This window comes from Anoplolepis gracilipes, chromosome 5, assembly GCF_047496725.1.
Source record: "Anoplolepis gracilipes chromosome 5, ASM4749672v1, whole genome shotgun sequence".
Taxonomy (NCBI): Eukaryota; Metazoa; Arthropoda; class Insecta; order Hymenoptera; family Formicidae; genus Anoplolepis; species Anoplolepis gracilipes.
In genome coordinates this window covers 7469321-7494189 of record NC_132974.1, presented here as the reverse complement: position 1 = coordinate 7494189, position 24869 = coordinate 7469321, and the positions used below count along the sequence as shown (strand labels likewise).

At 30.5% G+C, this 24869-nt stretch overlaps 1 protein-coding gene across 1 annotated transcript in view; it reads right to left on the bottom strand.

Annotated features, from left to right (window-relative positions):
* Nucleotides 1–7034: 7034 nt before the first annotated feature.
* Machr-b (muscarinic acetylcholine receptor) overlaps nt 7035–24869 on the bottom strand; it is a 35700-nt gene continuing 17865 nt past the window's right edge. Inside the window, exons 3-5 of the mRNA XM_072892209.1 lie at nt 11135–11343; nt 10694–10888; nt 7035–9846 (exon numbers count right to left, since the gene is read on the bottom strand). Coding sequence (XP_072748310.1) covers nt 7556–9846; nt 10694–10888; nt 11135–11343 — 2695 coding nt within the window. The 3' untranslated portion in view covers nt 7035–7555. The remainder of the gene's footprint in view (nt 9847–10693; nt 10889–11134; nt 11344–24869) is intronic.

The window sequence follows — 24869 nt, the reverse complement described above, 5'->3', positions numbered from 1 at the left end:
GTACACACAAATGCACTCACTTTCATAAAATATTTATATCATTTAAATATCCATTTTATTGCATAGTTATAAAGAAAATAAATATAAATATAAAAAGAATGAAAGTAAATATAAATTTTGAATGAAAACAAGTAAAGATTTTTTGTCGACATTGTCAAAAAGAAATTTTCGGCTAAATGGTGATAAATATCTTGACACAATCAGTTTTGCATGCAAAATTAGTTAAAAAATTACTTTAAAAGATATATATAAAGATTTATATACAATATTTTATTTAATTTTATGATATATTTGAAAGCTTTTCTATATCAAGAAGCAAAATTTTATTGTATACATTGTGGTTTTAATCAAGTTAAAATTATATCTAGAATGTATATTTAAATGAAATTTTGAAACAAGAGTTTCAAAAGTTTTGTTTAAGTAAAACTTATATATATATTATATAGATATAGATAGGTATATATAGATTTAATGTAGTTTATTAATATTTAGAATAATTACACATATATTATAAATTTGAGAATGTATGTATAATATAAAAAAAATTATATAAAAAATATTACATAAAAGTATTATCTAAAAAAATAAGATATAAAACAAGCAAAATAATGTTATCGATTATACAAAGTCTAACAAGCTAGATTTCCGTGTGTATTATTATTTGTTTTCTCTAAGACTAACGTTAAATTAAAGTTTAATTATATACATTTTAACATTAATATATAAATGGAAAATATATATTAACAAATTTATTTTTTATTTATTTAAAAATGCTTAAATAAAAATATCTTAAATAATAATTTTTAACGCTGAATTCTTTTTTAAATAATTTTATAAATAATATAACATAATGATATATAATAATATAAACTAAAAATAATATAATAATAAAAATTATTTGTAACAGATTTTAAATTATTAATAATACTTTAACAATTTTTATTACGTGATTAAATATATCAAATTGCGTTTGACAGTGCATTTGTGGTGTCTTTATGTGGGATTTAATCTAAATTCGATCCTTTTCGTGAATATTGTTTTACACAGCTTGCGGTTTCGATTCCTTTTCAGTATACGTAGCACGTCCTGTACTACATGTATAATTAGAGTAGTGTGTAACTAAATTATTTACCATTGATTTTAGTCACGAATTATCGCATACAAGTGTTATATCATAGTTACCAACACGAAACTAAGTTGAAATGATATAAAGAGAAATAATGTTTCATATTCAAAACAACTCGAAAACTGTTTATAATTAATAATAGAGTACGGTTTTATTATAAAGTTATTAATAAAATAAAATTTTATATAATATATACTAGATAACTTTATGATTAATATATTTTAAATAATAAAATAAAATGTTATGTATATATATTATTATATATGTATATATATATATATATATATATATATATATGTGTGTGTGTATATATATTATTAAATTTTTCACATATGCACACACACACACCAGTTTATAATATCACATCTGATATTTTTCTACATTTGTACTAAACTTCTGTGAATCATATGATATAATAATTCTGAAAGAACATAGTAAAATCAATTAAAATTAATTAGCAAATTAATTGTTAATGGTTTTAAATTGTATTAAGAAGCTTATTGAAGCTTGTTTATAATGCCGTTTAAATGATTAATTAAAATTTAATCAATAAAACATATACTGATTAACAAACAATAGTCTATAAAAGATCTGTAAAGATTATTCTTTTTTTACATTTTAGCGGAAACTTGCTCTGTTATTGTTACCGATTGAACATATTAAATTATTGAAAATATATAAAAAAATTATGTTTAGCAAATTTATTACATTATAATCAGAGTAATCATACATTATAAGCATAATAATGCATAGACAGATATAAATGTTTATATACACTTAATATTCGTTAATGTTTTAACTATGTTGTAACGAGTTATCATCTGTTGAACAAATCTCACTTTTAACATTATTAATATTTATAAATTAGAAGATAATTTATACGGTAAATTTAGTGGTATTTGAGTCAAATATAGTTATCTTTAGAATAAAAACTCTGACATACATATATATTTTGTTTTCTTTATATTAAAATTTTTTTTACAGAAATATAAAACATACGTATAGATATAGAAAATTATTTTATTGATTTATAACTGTAGTTTTATTTGCAACCTGCAATCCATCTGCTTGTTAATTAAAGTCCCTTTCACAATCTTTGCACTGACAACCAAAACTAGATATGATATCCAATCAATTCTATGCATACACCAATCATCAAAAAGAATGGGTGTCACAGTGATATCGGATCACTGATCAACAAAATTCTCATGCTGACAAATACCTATATCATCATTACAGCAATATACTTATTTAATTAACATTTTTTTAATCAACATTTTCTTTTAAACATTAATTGAAAACCAGATAGATGTATCATATAAGTTGATGCAGTTCCAGTTAGATGTCAGCACTTTTATCATTCTTGCTTACGCTTAAAGTTGTAGAACCTCTTATCATTTTGTATAAACAATTACTATCTTTATTTCTTGCTTTAAACTTTTATATTTTGATTAAGACTAAATTTGAATGCATTAATGATATAACGCATAATAATAACGTATTAAATACTTATTAAATAAATTTTGTTATTGTACAATATTATTACTTATTAAATAAATTTTGTTATTGTACAATATTATTAATAGTTTTAAAATTACATTTAAAATTACTATTACATTATTATTCAATTACGTAATAAATGTTACTAGATTTTATATTTACATTATTTATTAATATATAATTACTTTTTTTTAGAAGGAGAAATTGATACGAGGAAGAAGAATCAGTATTACATTGCATAATCTCACTTTATTACATAATCATTTTTACTTACAGGTTCAATAATTATCATTTATACTTCAGGATACGCATCATTATATTTATTTGCATCTTTGTGCATGGCTTGCACATAAATCTAATACAAATAAAAATCGATTACTATTTGATAACATCTATGTCACAACTTCATTCGATCTTAATTTTTATTCACATATACTTTAATTAAAATTGCCAATTTGCAGTATAGACATTTGACATTATGCGTGGCGGCTAAATCTCTAAATATCGATCACATATTCACAATCAAAACATACTGTATTATTCTAAAAGTAGATTATAAAGCATTTTTACGTAATTAGCACAACATACATTATATTGCTTATAAACTAATACATATATACGCAAGAAATAAAATAACAACAAAAATAATAAAGTAAACGAGAATTAAATATTATTAAAATATATTACTAATTACAATATTAGCTTTTAAGGATTCTTAAAATCAAGATTGACAAGCATACAAGATGTATTGTCTATGATTTAATAGCAAGTATTTTATATTTTTAATTTGATTTCGCGCTGTTTTTAATTGAAAAGCTGCTTATGGAGTAATATTACATATATAATTATATCAAATTAATTTCATGCTTAGGTTATCGTGTATATTACAAGCTATTATAATTGTGAGATATTAGAAACAAATGTTTCAAATACTCAATCTATCGTTTAATTGTATTAATTTTTTTATTAATACTTTGGTATTCCTATATATTTTTTAAATTCAACAAAATTATTTTCACGAAACGCGCAAAAAATCTGAGGCACATTTCGATATTAATCTAGGCAAATGAAACAGCTGCGAAAAATTAACAAGACAGTCCCATTATAAATGAGTTGTTTACAGATGGAGACTTCGCTATTTGAATTTTCCACGATGGAATTAAATTGAAATTGATCGAGCATAAAATGTACATTAATCATACATTTTCCGATTCTCGCAATTTTGATGATCATCCCCGTTTCACGGATCTACAACGAACAATCTACAGTAAAAGCTTGATTGCGAGAGGGAAATATAATGCGCGAATATATTTTCCGCGGTATCGATGATCTAGACAATGTTACGCTTTTTTTACGGTTTCATATAGGCTTTATAGGGCTATTTTTATTATTTGCGCTTCTTTTAATCGTGCTAATGCCTAGAGCTAATTATATTTCTTCGCTAGATATTGCACCGTCTACCGGTCTTTTTTTCTCTTTTTAGCACTACAGCCTTTACTGTCTATTCATCATCACGCTACGTATATATGTATACATACTACACAGAATACAGCGCCCGCTTTTATATTAACTTAATTTTTTTTATTTTTCTACAAAGTCTGTTATCTCTGTACAATAAGCGCACCGTTATTTGTGCCCGTACATTTATCATTTATTTAAATATAGACTATGTATCATACAGAAAAGTTTATACTATATAGCTGCGACGTATCGTTTCCTTTTCGACCAGTTAAGCTGATCTTTGGACTTAAGCCTTTGAACGGCGAAATATCATTTACATCATCGCATTGATTGTATCGAAAAATTTAGCGTTCAAAGAAATATTTCGATACAAGTTAATCTCTTATTGACAATGCACACACACACACACACCTAATAATTATTTATTCTACCTTCTATTATTAATTGTAATAACGCTCAACAATTGCGCTCTAAAATAGCAAATAGACGTTTCGCGAAATAATTTTTTTCGATATTAATTAATATCGTAACGGTCTTTTTTTTACGAGAAATTATTTGCGCATATTATCCTATTCTTTGCACGTATCATTATGTTATTGTTACAAAATTAAGAGTGATATACGCGTGCAGCAATCAGCGTACTGAAAAACTTTATTGCTAGAAAAGCATAATGTAAACATATCAGTAATTTACAAAATGTGTCTTATGTGAAATATAAATGATTTATATATCGGAGGCATAATTAAATTGGATTGAGACGCTCTACTAATGTTTTTGCGGATGAATAAGATATTTTGATTATAGGTCTGTCATTTTGATGTTAAGACGACCTCAATACATATCATATATATATTTATAGCTGATAACTATAAGAGATATATTTAGCGTAATGAGAAAACATAGTAATCTCTCACTATTGGCAGTGAATTTCGGAAGATATCCAAAGTGCCAAAATGCCCCTGTAGCGGCTCCAAAGTGTCAGATCATTCGTGCAATGTAAATATAAAATCTTATTATTTTGGGACACTCTGTACTTTTTGGAAGAACATGACGCGCCTTTAGCGATAAGATTTTGCAGCAGAAATATCAATATATTTACGAGCAAAATAATATTGCATGTACTCATATATATATTAAATTATATAATATAAAGGTAAAAAACTATACAATAGAGTATTACAATATAATAAAAAAACCATCTATGATTATTTCCAACCAATCGACAACTAAAAACAATATTGATTTATTGGACGCGTTAGATCTATAAAACGTAAAAGTAGAAATATAGGAAAACAGTGCATCTCTTATGAGGATCGACACGAGCTCAAAGTCGACGTGATACCCTTATTATTAAATATCTTTTCTATTCGCCTAACTTTATAGCATATGTAACAAGAGTATATTCATAGTTTTAGAGTTTAAATTATTTAAACTGACAATATATGTTGTCACACTTTTATTTAAACAGCGATTACCTGAAAGCTATCTTTAAGATATATCGGTGATATATCCAATTTAATATATTGTCCTCTTTTCAAAATGTACATTAATATGAAGATGAAGAAGCAATTAGATGAAGAAAATATATTATTTATTCGTTTAAGAATTTTCGACATTAAAGTTTGATTGATAGTCACAGTAGTTTGATATAAATATTGCAGAAAATCATTAAGTGCACTTTACTATCAAATTAATAAATTAATAATAAAAGTGATTAAATAAGAATTAATAATATATTTACCATAATAACTTAATTTCTTACTACGTTTTTAATTTCAAAATGTGAGATTTTAGTGTAATATAAATGTAAACGTGTGAATTAGTTTTATGCACTTTCTCAATTGTTAATTAATTTTGTAATTTGACACAATACTTAAAATTTAGATTAATTTATCAATTGCTTATCGCTTTTATACCATTTACAAGCACACATTGCAGCTATTTTTAATATATGTCATGTACATTTTTATATGTATATCATTTCTACTAATTAACAAGAGTTATAATTTTGATTTTCTGAAGTTTTGCATGTGACTGTATTTGATTCATTCGTATTAAAATACGAAGATAATATGAAAAAGTATGTCTCTGTGAATGTGTTATCAAGATATGACGAGGTATGTGAGTAATTGTTACAATTTGTCAATTTCCATCTTTTAACAATTTGCAGTAATCGAGAGATACACATGCACTTGAAGTAAAAAAGATTAAATATTATTTTAAAAGATAAACAATATTAAAACAAAGCTTATGATACAAGCTATAATCACAGTTTGCCTGTAATTTCTATTAATTATTATTCATACCTATATATAATAAATTTTATAATTAAAATAATTTAAACATAAATAATAATAATACGAATAATACGCTTATAATAAAGTAATAAAAGATGTTAATTATTTAAACGGAAATAATTGGCGGAAACATTTTAGCTAAATAATTAATTTTAAATATCCATTAAGACAAAATATTTCCTAACAGTCATCATATCAGATGCAAATATAATGCCAAAATATTAATCAGACATCGATGGGAGCTCGTTTGCATGAAGAGTACCAAGTGTCACAAAATTCGAAGAGGAAAGGCCTGCGTATTAGGCCATCTCAAGGCAGTGTATATTCCGATCTATGATCGAGAGCCATAAGAAAATCGTCAATTGCCCGGTACTTCTACGAGGCGAGCTACCTCGAGCTGATTCGTTGTTCGTAAAAAAATGTAATGTACTAAATAACACGTGAAATATTTAAGACAAAAATTAATATATAACGTAGAGCGATAACGTTCTACAATTACTGCACAATAGTTCTCCATTCAAAAAATTGGTTGAGTACTTTATAATATATAGTCGGGTAATGTCTTCTATACTTAATATCATCACTTTTCGTCTTTCGTGATGAACGATATTTTCGTTCGATTATACGGCTAAAACTTACTATTAACTCCATTATTATATTACTTTAATTACATAACGTGCGTTCTACGTAGCATTAAATTTCGCAAGCTCTCTTTACGTATTAGCATACGAATCGTTTAAATCGCAAGTATTAGGAATGCATTCGATTTAGCAACTTGTTTATTATTATAATACACATATAAGTTTGCTCTTAATTACTACTTGTATGCATACGTATACATCTACGCGCATATTCTCAGCACATAACACGTTATATTAACAAATATATTCACACATGTGTACAGCGTATATACAATACATACGAGTATGATTTTCGATCAGCTTATACTCGCTAACGATACATTATGTACAAAAGGCGGGTAATATCTGCTTTCGCCGGCGTCTCTTAATATATTATTCTCATTTTATTATTGTCCGGAGTTCAACACAGTTTTACAGACGTGTGAGTATAATTCGGTATCAAGTATGGAAGGCCATCTTCTCTGACAAAAAGAGTCCGTGTTGCCTACAATTAGCTATATTATCGAGACGAGAGAAGGATTCGCGTTTCCTTACGTCATATGCAGATCACCTCTCAGTATCCTAGTGAAAGTTTTCTTGAACTGCTGATTCGCCAAGGCATAGCAGAATGGATTCATGGGACTATTGGCGTAGCACAGAAAATATGAGAACATGAAGAGATGCTCGTTCGTGCACGGTGGATTTGCGCAGAATCCCTCCACCAGCGCTAATACATGATAAGGAGTCCAGCAAGCGACGAACGCGCCCAAGATAAAAGATATCGTACGAAAGGCCTTGCGTGCTCTATTTTCTGTTCGTGATTTCTGCCGACCTATCGTGGGATCTTTCTTCTGCGTTTTGGCCTTTAATCGTTTCCCGATGGATTTGACAAAGTCCCGTCTGGAGCCGCTTTGCTCTGAATCCGATATGGTTCCCTTCCTCTTCGTGGACTGGATCTTCGTTTCCTGTTGACTGTTTGAAGCCGAAACTGTCGGCATTATGCTGCTGGACGACGAGTTTTGTGGTAAATTACTACTCGCTTTGGTAGGCTGATCCGAGAATCGATCCGTCGGGCTATTGGACGAGTCCAGCGGCATAGCCACGGCGGTTGTAACCACCGTTGTAACGGGTTGACGCTTCGTCTTGTCGGTGTTGACAGAGACCTCCGTGTGTACCTTGTTGATAGGCGACGTTTGCGACGCGACGTTGGTTTGATGTGTGATGAACACGCGCGGCGGATGCGTTTGACTCGATGCGTTTGACATTGTTGGTTGAAGATGCTGTTTGCTATGCGCGATCTGTACCAGCTGACTGGTACCAGCTTGCTGCGCCGTCGCTCTGATAAGAGCAGTTTGCAACAAACTAGTGCTCGCGCCGGCTGCCATGGTGCTACCTAAGATGGGCGACGGAGGTGCCGTTGACAGCGGATTCGCCAAACTGCAAGAGAAGGAAGACGGTGGACTCTCGTAAGAGGGACTAGGCAGAATGATGGAACTCTCGTCCATGTATCGCAGATCACCACCGTCAAGACCGGTGAGAATATCGTATGTGCCTTGACCATGGGAACGTACGATCAACGATTTGGGCCTGTCGGTTGACGAGGACGTCGTCGGACTCTCCGACACGGGCGGGCTGCTCTGGAACTGCATAGGCGGCGGTATGATGTTCTGTTGAACGCTATTGATTGACGCCCGTTTAAGTTGAGCGGGTGGCGTTTCCTCGACCGAGGGAATCAATTGTTGATTATCGGCATCGTTCGATTTTAAGGATTGCTCAGGCGTCAACGTACAACTGCTGGATTTGTCGGGCTCGGTGGGATTGTCGGTGTCCAGGAGATTGAGCTCCTGTATCTTGGGCAGTGTTTGAGCTTTCTGCGTCGCCATGTCGCGCGTAGGACTTGCCGGCAACAATCTCCTCGCCGTTGGCACACTCAGCTCGACCTTGACCGGCACGATGCCATTCAGTCGTCCATTAGCGGCGAAAACCTGAAGAGCGCCAGATTGAGCTACCAAGCCCGCCAATGAAGATCGTTTTCTGATGGTGTTAACCTGCTGAGCGTTACCAGCGGTGCTCTCCTCGTCGGAATCAAACGCGGGACTGCTGGAGCGTTCGGATTTCTCGGTCTCTATTACCGTGATGTTCGCGGTGATATTCTTATTTGCGGCATCCGGCGCGCATCCCACGGCATCGGCGGTCTTCGCGACCGTTTTCTGCGTAGCCGTCGCATCCGCACCGACGGGACCATCATCCACCGATGTGACACCGATCTTCGGCTTGTCTTGGCTTAACAAGGTACTCTGAGTCTTGGAAATACCTATACCAGCGGCACGACCAGCCATACCGGACATTGCGCCGGCACTCAACGCGACCATCGACTGCATCTTGCGCTGTTTAGCCTCACTCTTCTTCTGCATGTCGTAAGCGGTCTTGTATATGCCGCCATAAAGAATGAACAGGACGATCAGGGTTGTCCAATAATATCCAATTATCAGCGCGGTGTTGAACACCGGATCCTTGAGGAACTGTACCGCACATTGGCCCGGGTTTAAATCTCTGTAACCGATGAAGTGCTCCCAGCCGAAGATGCTGATGAAAAACAGTAACGCCGGTATGATCCAGGTAATGGTTACCATCCAGATCACGCGCTCCTTCGTTCGCCAACTGCGATACTGCGCAGCTATCTTTACCGAGCAGAATCGATCGATTGTGATTAGCAGAACGGTGTACTGAGACACCAGACATACCGTATAATCTACTGACAGCCATAGATCGCAGAGAAGAGGTCCTAGATTCCAATATCCCATCAGCACGTAGACTGTGTAGAATGGCATCGACACGGTGCCTGTACAACAATTACGTCGTTACCTATATAGTTAGTTCCTGTTGCTGCGTGTATCTGATTACGCGTATTCTGCATCTGAACGGAGAGGTCTCGCGATAACGAAATTACATCTCTATGATTACATCTCTATTCTCGTTATGAATATATAGACATCCGCTCATGATTGACAGATTTGCATTAGAAATCCTGTCAAACAATCGCGATGTGACAGAACATTATATTATATATATCAAAGAATACAAATTGAAACGTAGCGAGTTCACCCGTATGTAAATAGTGACATTTAGTAGATCAAATATTTAGTATTGCAACTGAAATGAATGAAATTGGGAAAAAAATTTTTCTAGAGAAATATACACTTGCAGCAACAAAAATTATTTTTCACAGCAAACCCTGCTGCAATATAACTTCTGTAAAAGTCATATAAGATATATAAGAAGTCATATAAGATATATACAAAAGAAGTTATTGAATTTCATCATACAGATTTATTAATGATATTAAGTTCAACACAACCTTTGGAAATCACTTTTTCAAAATAATAATTATTGATATTCCAAAGAATATAAAATTATTAAATAATATTTCTTAAAAATTTATATTGTTTATATAAGTATTAATTTGTAAAAACATTTTATTTATTTTGTAAAAATAATGTATTTATTTTTATTATTCTTTTTTCAAGATATTTATAATATTCGCTCTTGATATAATTATGCATGTAATTTAGATATCTCAGGATATATATTCAATATCAGATACGATATCGCTTTTGTAAAACGACACAGCATTTACTTTAAGGGGAGAGAAAAACGGAGATGAAATACGGAAGTACCGAAGAACTTACCGATAAGCATATCAGTGGCAGCTAATGACGCGATGAAATAATTACTCGGTTGTCTGATGGCTCTATCTACGATGAATGCCAAAAGAACCAGGATATTGCCGCCAATAGTTAGTAGTATGCATATTGCCAGACAGATAGCAATCAGAACCGTCTGCCAGAGCGTGAATGGTGGCAAAACGGGCGTCAGAGATTCATCTGTTTGATAGATATAAAGCTTTATTAAAGAGTAACATATAAATCGTTAATTGATGCATGATATTAATATAACAAAACAATATAGAGAGTATTATCAAACGCATTTGCATACGAAAATGTTAACATTTTTTCAAAGCGATTATGTTTTCGTAAGAAAAAAAAAAAACCATTTTATGTGTGAATTTTTCCTTTCTAATTTATGATACATCCTTCGCATGATGCGTAATTTAATCTCAATTACATTACCCAACGTCGACGAAGTCGTTGCATTTCCAAAAGCCGAGGCATTCGTCGCATTTGTTGGAAACCAGTCGGGCAAAAGTTCCGCGTATTCACCGCTGTTCCAGCGCGGATCATCCGGGTCAGGCCATGTTCTATTTAACTGGGTACATTCTGCTGTCAAAATCTGATTGTACACGTACCGACATAGACGCTCCCGTTGTCTCCTCAGTTTCCTAAGAATGTAAACAATGAATTTTTCTTACTATTAATTACGAAACACAATAATAGAATGTCACATGTACCAAAAACATAGGCGATAAAATGGAACGAAAAATCCATTACAACAGTAAAATTGTTTCATCAGTTGTCATATTAACATAAAATCAAACAATCGTAGCTTTTTATAGAAATAGATAATACTCGCGTGAAATATATATAATCACTTTTAAATTTTTCTACATAACTCACCATAACAGCGACTAAATCTAGGGTAACTATATACATCTAAATAAAGAATCAAGCATTTACATAATTACAGATCAAAAGGAAAGTGTGGAATAAATCCATTTATGCTTGATATGGCTATTTCTATTCACACGTGTAAATTCACACGTTTTACGCATAAAGAGAAGTTCGATAGTTCGATGAATCGCAGTGTTCCTATTCCTTCGTCGTAGCTGCATGTTTGTTGTTACCGTCGAAGAAAATGTGACACCGGCATTTCCTGATTCTCTACACAACGCGACATATACGGCCCTATACTCTCTGCAGCGTCGCTGCAGTGGTAACACGAGAAGCGAGTCAAAGGCTGAATACACCAGGCGCACAATGAGCTTGAAATAAGCATGAATGGAACCACATTCAACCCCCGCGCCACTCTCATCGCCGGTAGGCAAAAAGCGGCAAGGTACGCCTTAAAGAGGGCGAGCCCGTTTTTCAATCATTCAAGCAGTCGATTGAAATCCCGCGTAGTATGAAATTGAGCGTGAATGTCTCCTTTTTCGTAATTTGTAACAAAGATTTGCTTTGAATTAGGGCCATCAAACTGTTGTCGATATTTCTACTACTTTAAAGTGCACACTTTAATCATTCCTCCACGTATTTTTTCCTAATAAAGTAGAATCTTTGAAAAAACATTAAAAGATATAATAGTTATCTTTATTGAAAACAATATAAAAGTTTATTTTATTATTTTTATGAGACATTTAATTAATATTGTTTTCTTTATCTATTTTATTATTTTATTTATTCTTTTGTTTATTTTTTTACAAATTAAAGAAATATGTATTTACGTTAAAACTTTTTCACTTGCCTGTTAAAGAATAATAATAATGATTTTAAATTTTACATATTTTTATATAATTTTATTATTTTTCTTTTGTCAATTTTATTTAATATTTTAATATAATTAATAATTGGTATTTAAATTCTTATATGTACATATTATCCATATGTATGATATACATATAATATACATGATATTACAGATTTCTCGATTTAAATATATGAAATATGTAGAGAAAATAGAACGTTACAAAAAAGCGTATAGCAAGTATATAAATATTTAATCACAACTTTAATACACAAAACAAAACAATTAACTAATATTTAATATTTAATATTGATATGAAATAAAACTCTATTTTGCAGGTCTGATACAAATCTGGTAATATAACATTCATCAATCTGATAATATAATATTCATAAGTATATATATATATATTTATTTATTTATTTATCTATTTATTTATTTATACGCGCGCGCGTGTGTGTGTAAGTATATATGTGTGAAAATAGAAATTCAATCTGAAACCTCAAAGTAAAATAATGCAAACACTTCATGTATGAGCTGCCAATGCAATTCCGGATACTTACCAACCCCCATGTCATACTATTGTAATGTTGAATGAGAACTTCAACGCTAGCTTAGCAGGTCGTTTCTGTGGAGAACACGAGTCATAGATTATCGCGTCTGAAGTTCACCTGATTGTAAGCTGAAGTTCCTACAAGGGATAAAGTCGTTTAAGTATATAATCCATGATTAGCGTACTTTCTTCAATGACAAAGGAATTCTCTACATTCAAAACGTTAACAAATATTATATAACCGTAGAATACATTGATACACAATGTACGAGTAATACTTTTTTTGTATAATCCATGACAATAGGAACGATAAACATATTTCTACCTTTATACATATTCATTATATAATAAAGCCTTCATACATATAGATACATTATGTAATAAAAAGTTTATAGAATTATCATGGATTTATCTATAAATGTACAAAGTCATTTTCTACAATTAATTTATACACACACATACACATACACACACACACACACATATATATATATATATATAAATAACTGATTTTTATTTAACATTATTGCCTTTATAAATTTGCATAATAATACTATTTTTGAAAAGTCATAATAATATATAATTTTTACGATAATTGTAAATTTACAAAATTAAATTACCTATATACGAGTTTATGTATCTTATAAAGCTAAAATAGATAAAATTATGTTTTGTCATGTTATGGAAATTAAATATTTGCTTCATTATGTTTGCTTATACGTTATACAATTTTCTAATTCTGTGTCTGAATATTATTATTTCTATGTATAAAATTTGCGAAAGTACGACTCTCCATTTCCATTGTATATTAACTCAATTTCCAGCAAATTTTACAAAATGATGAACCGTACGTTAACGTTATTGCGACGGCAAGTCTCCAGCGCAAGTATCTGAGGAAACCGCGAGAATAAAGAATGTAGTATGAGATCCTTTGTTTTTCAATGTTCCCCAGAGTAAATACTTGTCCTCGTTATTCGTGAGCATCCTCCTGGTGTAGACCTACCGTAAAATCATTCGTAAATACTTGTCCTCGTTATAGCTGTACTTCTATTTTACGAAGCTATTGTGAAACTGTCCATGAAAAAAAAAACCGACCATCTGTAATTATCTGAAAATTCAGCCGTTTCGCTTGTGTGAAAAGAATAGAGACTAGCGATATTAAAATACCAGGAAGTGACACAAAAATAAAATTTGTTATTGCAGTATGTCATAACAGATATTTTTCGTTAATTATTTTATGTAATTGTTATTATATTTAATAATAATTATACACACACACATACACATATATACATATATATATATATATATATATATATATATATATATATATATATACATAAACAGATTTGTTAAAAATATTAATTTTATTTATTTATTTGATTAATTTTCAAAAATTTTAGTAGTTTATTAATAATTAATAATTTTAATTATACATTTAAAAATTTATATATTATCTGTTTTATATATAATTTTGTTTAAAAATTGTTATTTTTACATATTATATAATGCGCAGTATATCACAAAAATGTATACAATTAAGTTCCTTACTTTACAAAAAATATGATGTTTAATTATTTAACAAATTTAAACAAAAAATGTACTTATTTCTTTATGAAATAAGATTACAACAATTTTCCAGTTTTTTAAATTGGATGACGTAATGAAAAACCTGGCAACTCGATATTTACGATATTCGCACCTCTTCCTAACTACAAGCTCTCGTTTTATTATAAAATGACGCAAACTACAGCAGCCACTTCCTATCATTTGCGTAAGCACGGAGTATCAACATTTTAGAAAGTCTTTTTATCACAGGAAAGAAAAGAAGTAGCAAAAAAAGGCAAAGGGCGTTATGTTGAGCGTCAAGATGAAATACATGCAAGTGTATCATAAGATATTACAGGGAGAAACCAGCTCGTCAGAAAAATATCCCTTCTCAAGCTTCATGAATAAAGCTTCGCTTTATTAATGCTAAAAATATCTACCATATGTCAAACAGACAATAGTATGTATCTGATATATTGTTTTAAAAATGTCCTATTCACAGATAATGTATTCTTATTCACATATAATCTATAATGTATTTCCAATAAATAATTCTTAAAAAACAAAACATTTTTTTAATTTATCTGGAATTTATTATAAATTAAAATTTTATAAAAAGAAGAAAATAATACAAACAACAAACATAAAATCTATATCGCCGATAAAGATTTAATTGTTTTATATTAAAGGATTTAAAGATTAGATTAAAATTAAAGGATTTCCACAGATTTAAAAGTTTACAAAACAATAGAACGTTTTTCATAAATTTGAATAATTCAAGAGTTCTTTTTTTCAATTTCAAAACTTTTACGAAATATAAAATATACAATTCTCTTATCGTTTATTGTTATATATCTTGTGATGTATCCAATATGTATGTACATACATTAACTTTTATGATTCGTTACTTATAGAAAAAGGATTTAACTTCGAGTATAAGCAAACATTCTGAAAAATTATTCATATTCAAAAAGCATAAAATCAGATACATTTGTTCCTTTTTATTTATATGATTTGTTGTCCTCGCCACATTCATTGAACGCGACTTGTCAGCCTGGAGGTATCAGCTACACGCCAATATCTTGCCAGTCGAATGGACACGGAATCGGTGTATCGAATCGCGTGGACATTCGTTAACACCGTGGCGCAATAACGCTTAGTGGCAGAACGTGTTATGTGCACGTCCCTTTTAAGGTGTACGCGAGCGCATTTCGTCGGTGTATATGTGCCGAGAGAGGGTGGCAAAAAGGGTGGAAGCTATATAAGCCCTGGTGAGCAGAGGATCATCGCCGTGGAATGGCATGATCATACGGACGGATGGAAGGGCCACTGGAGGGAGAAAGGCTGAGAGGGCGGCTGAAAGAGAGGAGTGAATAAAAAGTTGGACCGCGTTGTAAGCGGGGAAAAATTGCGAGGAAGACTGTGGTGAAGCAGAAATACAGAATGACGAGAGAGACGACGGCAACAAGTATGTACCTGGTCGGCATCGTTCCAACACGTTGTAAATACCGGCAAGCAAGAAACTCAGTTCAATGAACGAAGCCAGACTTATCGTTTATCAAGTTGAAATGCATACACATATGTATAAATGTACAAATTGATAACAGATTCTCTGTGCTAAACAATTTAAAATTTCAGAAAAAATATATACAAATAAATATAACAAATTATATACTCAGCTAATTTTAAACGAAACTTTACTGCAATAATACATTACATACGTACAGTTAATGTATATAACTTACAAAATTACTAAACCCAGGATAACGATTTTAATAAAATTATTTTTATTACTTTTAATTATGAAATTAACTTCAAATTGGCTAAAGAATCTTTCTACATTAGAAAAGTCTCATATACTTTGTGTATTGCATAAAAATATTATATATAGTTTCTTGCTTGAAAACCATAATTTTATTAAAAGTTATTATTTATTTTAGTTAAAGGAAAATAAGACCGTTGTTTGCTCTTACTAATACGATTTACGATTTATGGTTGATGAATACTGACTGAATTTATTTTCAGGACCAGAGGATTTCGATTTGTAATGTCACGCTTGTATCCTTTCTTTGCAATACATTCGCAATCCCCTTCGGGAAGACCTTACTTTTATTTTCTGGCCCAGTTACTGGATGGAACCTTTCAAAAGACTTCCACTTTCCTTGCCAGACACGAAATACGTAACCCATAGCTGCAGACTGATATCAGGGCAGCTAGCATCGTTCTTTCTCAATGATGCATCTTCAAGTGACATGGTTTCCTTCAAATTCTTCTGTATATCCTGTTCAAAGACGAAGCAAAATCGATTTTCGAAGATAGTAAACATATGTTGGTATGAATCAAGAGTTATCTTACGTTTGGTATAAAAACAAAATTGTAAAATGCATCCGAAAAGAATGTTGCTTTGTTGTAGCACATTTTTATCTTTATCTCTCGAAAAACAATTCTTTTTTTCACGTTAAAAGCTACGATTTTTTACTAAAATTCTTCTAATAACAGACATTTTTCGAATTAATATTCACATTACTACATATCTCAGAACAAATATTATTAATATAAAAAACATAAAAAATACAAAAAAGAATGAAAGCTATAATTATAAAAATTTTTTAATAAGTCATAAAAAAATCTTAAAAAGTTTTCTTCCTCTTTTTACATCTTTTATGTAGACTTAATCGTATTTTTCATTATTTCATTATATTCAGTTACAGAATAGTATTCAGTATATCTAATTTTCTAAAATAATTTAAACTTAATAAATAAAATATCACATTTTCATACATTTTTAGAAATTTTTAGATTTAATTTTATACAATAAAAATTAACACAAATGACAAAAAATTACAAAAATACATATTAATATTTAGATTATTATAATATTGTTGATTAGTTAAAACAATTACATATATTTATGTTATTATACTAATTATCTATTTGTATATATATGTGCTTTTTGTACTGACAATTTTTAGAAAATATTTTATATTTTACATAATTCTTCTGCAAAGACAAAAGTAATATATTATTTTTTCTCAAGCATGTAAACTTTATATTTCTGTTTTGTCCTTGTTTACTATTTTCTCCTCATCTTATAGTAATGAGAGGTACAGCATGTAAGTTCGCAGATTAAGGTAACGGAACTTGGGAGACACAGCTTTCCCAAAATTACACTTTGCAACAGTTAAAGAGGAACAGATCTTTACGAGTCACCAGATATTTTCTAACTTTGCACAATGTTTTCTACAAAAGTTTATAATACTCAGACTTGATACAATGCATTAGTGTGAAATAGTATATAATACAATATAATATAATACTAACAAGATAGTAAAAAATCAAAATCTAATTAAGTGATTTTATATAGAATAAATTCTTTCTGAATTTTCAAAAGACTATCCTTACAGTTAGAAACCGTTTATATGTGTCATTTCTTCGCCAGAACATTTGCTTGTCATATACATATGTGGCGTTTCTTCCCCCTTATAATATCTCATAGCACCTAATGCAAAAAAAGACGCTTTACACCTCGTGTTGCGTGATTATCGTCAAGAGCTTGTGGGAGCTTAATACGGGGTAGTGATCAAATCGGATTTACACTTTAGGGCGGAGGGCAAACGCGACTCCATAAATATCAACGGAATATGTTACGGCGTGCCGTAGGATGATAGCGTTGCTGCGGTGATGTAGCAGACTAAGAAGGGAGAATCTCGATCGCCCGAGGGGAATTGAACGAACCTATTTAATAACTCTCGCTGACGTACGCGATCCCCCTCGGCGTGACACTGAAACCACCGGATAACCCAACCCAAAGGCGAAAGCAAATCGCAATCCCTGCGGCGATTATATCGATGACGACGTGGTAATAATATCTTGTATACTTATACAACTTTATCGCAGCTGACGGACCTGTACAACGCACATAGATTGTGAGTAAACAAATTTTTTCAACAATCGTAACGCTGTTTATATTGTATATACTATTTCTATCGTATATATTATATATAATAATATTAATTTTGATACTTTGATTTTTACTTGCATGAAATGTATTTTATCTTAAATAATAATGATAATTCAATATATGAAAAGATAAGATATATTACTGATTTTCAAAAGGGTAGTTTATCTTCAGAAATGCTGGTAGTTCATAATCGGCTGTTTTCTCGATAAATATCGCCTTACCGATTAGATAAACAAAGGACATTATTATCTACATAATAGGATTCTGATAAGAACTTTAATGGGCTAGTATTATGAACTACCGGGGCCTGTAAAATGTAGATGACAGCGGTCTAAAACTGTAGAGAACGAGCGTTGGATCAGCAAAAGATATCAGAAGGCCGTAGATTTAAGCAGGCATGACCTTGGACCAGTTTCGAAAATGTATCTAGATTGAACGAGAGGTAATATCTGAGTGCATGCCATGAATCTCGGCATGATCATTACACGGACATATTAATCGCGCTTGTGTACATTTTAATTGCGATATGAGAGCCAACATATATATATGCCATATATGGAGATTCAAATAAAAAATTAGACTTGTAAAGAAGTACGTTACAAATATATAAAAAATATTTTCATTATTGCAATTATCTTTTGACATAAGAATAATAAATGTGTCGATTGTAAAAATATTTTTTTAATAAAAATGAGTGTAATATGTTATATAATAACATATAATATAATTATTGCATGGTTAGTTTAATAATTATTTTAATTATTAAATCAAATTAAATACTACATTTTACCAATATTGACTACATCAGCTTTTGCTTGTCACTTTGAGAACATTTATATTTATATTTATATTTATAAGTATTCCTTTTTCTTTCTCGTTGCTTTTTTTTATAAAAAATTATAAAAATGTTTGTGAGTATAAAAAACTAATTTTTTAAACTCATCTTCTATGTTTCATTGCAATAAAATATATGATTTACTAATATAATGATTTTCCTAACAAGCAGCATGATGGTGACATTGCCAAGATGAAGTGTTCCGTGTCGCAAAGCTACATGCGCGAGGACCCAACGCGAGACGAACAAGGGAAGGTGTATCAATTTCCACCAATTACACGTCACCCAACCTAGTCTTGTCCTTTCAGTTGGAAATTGCAGGTGCATTCGACTGTACGTCATCGTTAGTACGTGTTATCAGAATTTTCAAATCACTCTTGACACTAGATTGTATACAAACTTCTATACTTTAAATTATTTCTTTTACAATATTTCTTTTTATTTTGGAATTTTATGTAAAATAACAAATATAAAAAATGATAAATACATTATCATGTAAGCAAAAATTTCTGCGAAATTTTGCAAAAAACTATCTCATTAAATAGATCATTCTGTATTACACTTTAATAGAAATATACATAAGTCAAAACTAAAGTAAAAATTATACACGTGAAAAATATACTCAACAGCATTGACGAAAATTTTATTGTTGCATACTTTATATTAAATTTTTTTAAAAGGGATACATGTATTTAAAAATATAAGAATGACATCAAAATTTTAAGAAATCTTAATATTAGCATGATAAAATATAATGATTACGTTGAAATTGTTTTATATTATTAATCTTTGATCTTTTATTATGTAACTATTATTTAAAAATTTTCTAGTAACTAACAGAATTTTCTCTTTTCGATAAAATCTTTAGATAACGATCTGATTTTTCAACGATTTTTCAACGCGATTTGTTATGCAAGAAAAAAATATGTACTTCCATTTCGATGAAATCTGCAGAAATATAACTTATAGACGAGTTAATATATCATTGTTGACGCGATGTACATTTTCGGAACATGATGAGGAGAGAAATGGTCAGCTTGAAGTACATGAAAAAATCAAGTGACATCAGGCCGTTGAACGTGCATTCGACATTTTCGACTCTTCAGTGTGATTGATAAGGTCGATGAGAGACAGAATTGGCTCTATGTGCAAAATGATTGCAAAATATTTATCATATCCATATTATATATGTAGCTCAAGTTATATTTAAACTTTATATCGATGAAAGGGACGTTTTGTTTAACCAGCACGGTTAAAATCTAATTAAAATCAAAACTTAAACTGCAAATATTTTTATTCTTTTGTACAGTTAACTTTACTTTATTTAATTATATTTGATTTGTTGCTATCCACCTACTAACGATCTTTGCCCTTATTAAGTTTAAAAATACGTAATTTCGAATACTACCCACATATATTTCTATGTAATATTTGTCAGAAACCTACACAAAGTATAAAATTATAAGTTGCTGTATACTAATCAATCACAAACTAGTGAACAAATTACTAAATTCAATTTTGAGACGTGTGATGTCATATTCGAGCGATGAATGCGAGATCCGATAAACTTATTTGACTTTTTATATATAAGATGTCTTTTCAAAAAATATTATTTGTTTTAATATAAATTAAATATTTAAAATAATTAAGATTATTATATATATATTTCTTATCTAACTTTTATATTTGTAAAGAAAATCAAAATAAGTCGATTGTACAAAATATCAAGAGTTTGTGTAAAATTTATTATTATATTGTATAAGACTTGAAAAGAATCTCACATTGTTATAATTTAAAATGTTTTAGATATTATTATCGTTGTATAACATTAAATGTAATAATTGCTAATATAATGAATCTATTAATACTTACGCACCAAACTTGATGATATTTTTTTGAATACTGTATCTATCTCTTCAATAATCTAATATAGAACGCTATAAACATACTCGTTCCATTTATACGCACTCCTAATGCGTCATAGATATAAAAATTTGTAAGTCACCTTAGTGAAAATTATACATGCAATTTATATGCATGATTAATCGTTTTCTTCATATTAAGATACAATCTCTGTCCTTCATCGATTGTTTGCTCAACAGACTCGACTAAATATATTGGCGAGTGTATATCCCCATCTCTAAAAATATTATAAAAGGTTACCTTTGAACACACGTACACAGTTTTTCACACAGGTCGGACATGCTATCGATTTCCCATTACATTCCGCGGATGTGTACTATATATTGTACATATCTAATATCGTACATGAGATATTATGGTACAGAGTGTTTATGAATCGTGGCGAGCTTTCAGTGTATTCGCGAAAAAAATAAACAATTTTCTCTCTCTCGAGTCCCTTGAGTGAAAAATATTTATACAGCGTTTAAAAAAATTGATAACGTTATTTTACAAACTTAAACTTTGAACATTATTATATACAAAAATTGCTATCTCTATATTTTCCAAATTCTGACATCGCCTACATAACCATAAGAGAAAGAGAGAGAGAGAGAGAGAGAGAGAGAGAGAGAGAGAGAGAAAGAGAGAGAGAGAGAGAGAGAGAGAGAGAGAGTGAAAGGGAGAGAGAGTTCGTAGATAAATTAAATATATCCCATGATTTTGGATGTTGTACATACATTCGGTAGAAAAAACGAGAATATAAAACGCGATATAAAAGTCAAATGCGTTGCTGCAGCATGTGGAGAATGCACTTTTCTCTCGATTCTCTTCAACAGAGCAATGAAAATTCGAGAATCAATATTCACTGTGTGTCATCACAATGTACCCCAGCGTCGTTCCCATTGCTCGGTCTATTTTATTTTTTCTCTGCATGTGCGCTGCAATCGTGCGTCGGTTCTGGTACACAAAACCGGAGAACGACAGAGATAATTTCGTTGCACGTTGGCGTAACAACTCGGGAAGTGGAAATATGCGAGAGAACGATCATATAAAACAATTAAAGCAATGCACGTAATTTTGCGATTCATATTATTAAGTCAGTCAAACTAAACATTTTTATCTTATTATTATTATTATGCAATTACAGAGTTAAACTTAAACTCGTACATCTTAATCCAGAAGTGCTAACAAGTAATAACGAAAAAAAAACTTCTTTTTTAACTTTAACAATTTAATGCACCGGGAAGATTTTATATAACGATAAGAAAGAATGATAAAAAGGAATAAGAAAACAATTTTTGTAAAATAAAAAGGTTTGGAAATTTTTTTTAAATAATGTTGTGAATATATTTATACATATCGAACTCTATAATACCGTGTTTCCACATTTCATATTATATAGAATTAAATGTAGAATTAAAATAAGAATAGATATATGATAAACGACCGTAGCATATATGATAAACAACCAGAACATAGCGAGAATTCCTTAGCAAGCAGAAAATAATATGACAATTGATCGCCGCATTATAATAGCGCTGTGCTAATCGCATACATCACCTAGCTAGACGGTAACGCTACCATTCGCGCTTTTACAGAGTGTCATTCACGTAGTTAAACGAAACAATAGTAGCCGCCTCGTATTGGATGCAACAGTCGATCCATTTAATGGCTCTGCTCCCATTTTAACATGTAACGTCGTCGTGGTAAAGATGCGAATATCGAATGCAGTCACTGCATTTTATCTATTATGTTTTTCAAAAACGACTTTTCTCTCTTTCTATTTTTGCCAAATTTTTCACGTAGATTTGTAGACTTTTTAGTTATTTTCTCACAAACATTGATATTATTGCTAACTCAATTACACACATTATTTAAAGTATTTTCATCAAAGCATTGATCATATCAGCAAAATATTTTGTTACCAATTGTATTTTTATTTGTTATCATTGTTTAAATACGAAAATACTTATATTGAATAAATTTATAAGTTTTTCATTTTTATATAATTTACAGTTATTTTTTTATTTAATTAAATCTTTCTATTATTCAATATATCTTTCAAAAAAACTTAAAATCCTACAAGAAAAAAACATAGAAAAATCATAGATTATTTTAGACTTTTATCGTTTTAAAATAAAATGTGTGTTATTTTGTGCACACATTCAGACTAACTAAATTTTATTATAAAGAAATATTAAGAAATATGCACATATTAATACGCACGTGTGAATTGTTTTTGGTTGCATTAGATTTTGCGTTATAAAGTTATAAATTATCCGTCTGTCGCTTCAACCTATGATGGAAATCAATATATCCGGGAAATATAACCCATCGTGTCACACAACTTCATATAATATACTCATTTTATGTATCTATACACATAAACGTAACTTTGACTTCAATCCACTGTTATTATCAGGTCATTGAATATCGCATAAAAAATGCAACTCTTGCTGATACATGTTATATAACTTATATAATGCGTTATACGCAGACATGCAAAATATAAATATATTTATTGCAAAATTATAAATATTATTTAATCTCTAAAGTCAAGTTTTATCCATTTTTGACAAGGTCTACGCGCATTATCATTGTGTGTTGTGCACACATTAACTTTGTTTTATCCGTCACATTTTTCTTTATTAAGCATAATACAGCTTTTTAACAAATGTGAAAATTTCACGTACATTGTAACATGCATTGATGTGTTCCAGTGGACGACTTTCGCGACGTTGTTGACTCACGCAATATTCGAAATTTTCACCTCAATCGCGTGCGCTCCGACAGCTCGTTCGACGTCGTTCGCGTGATTCCGCGTCGTTGCACGACATCGGCTTTTTCTTTTGTTGTTAAATAACGATCAGTATATTCGTACGCCCGTGCCTAACGTATTCGGCCTAGCTAACCCATCAACCAACTATGTTTTTTTTCTAACCCTGCGTCACATTGCCAGATTACCGTGGCCCTGCTAGGTCAAGGATGCGATTTGGCCTGGATTGATTTACATGAATTTTATATACGTCGGCATTCTCATATAAATCTCTTCGCTATCATATATGCACGCGCGGTGTGTGTGTGTGTGATTGTGAACTATTTCCAAATATTTTGTGCAAGCAATATATACCTATGTAACAAAAGTTTGATCATGTAAATATATGATACATTTTGCGTGAAATGTCGATTTATAATATATGCAAATGACTATTATATACAATATTGTTTGTCTTGAAATGTCATTATGCTAAACGTATTCAAAAATACAGTTATGTAATAACAGTAGATATAATATTCCAGGTTGAATAATTTCCAATGAAATATATCAACAACAAGTCTATTATTCTTTTTTCATAGTCTTTCACAGAAAACGTAGATTCATCAAATCAGAGAGATTTGATTGCAGAATTAATGATAACGTGATATTTAATGCGTAAGTCTACATTATAATTCTGAATTTGGATAATCATTTGCAATGTATCTTGTTAAAATATCTAATTTTTACATCACGATATAAGTTAAGAAAAATTTTTAGCTTTATTTGAAATTGAATGAAACTATGTCACAAGAGCTAAATAAATTTGATTATGTCGCAAGTGCTAAATAAATCTGAATTATCATATAAATTGTGAGGAAAAATGATTATAA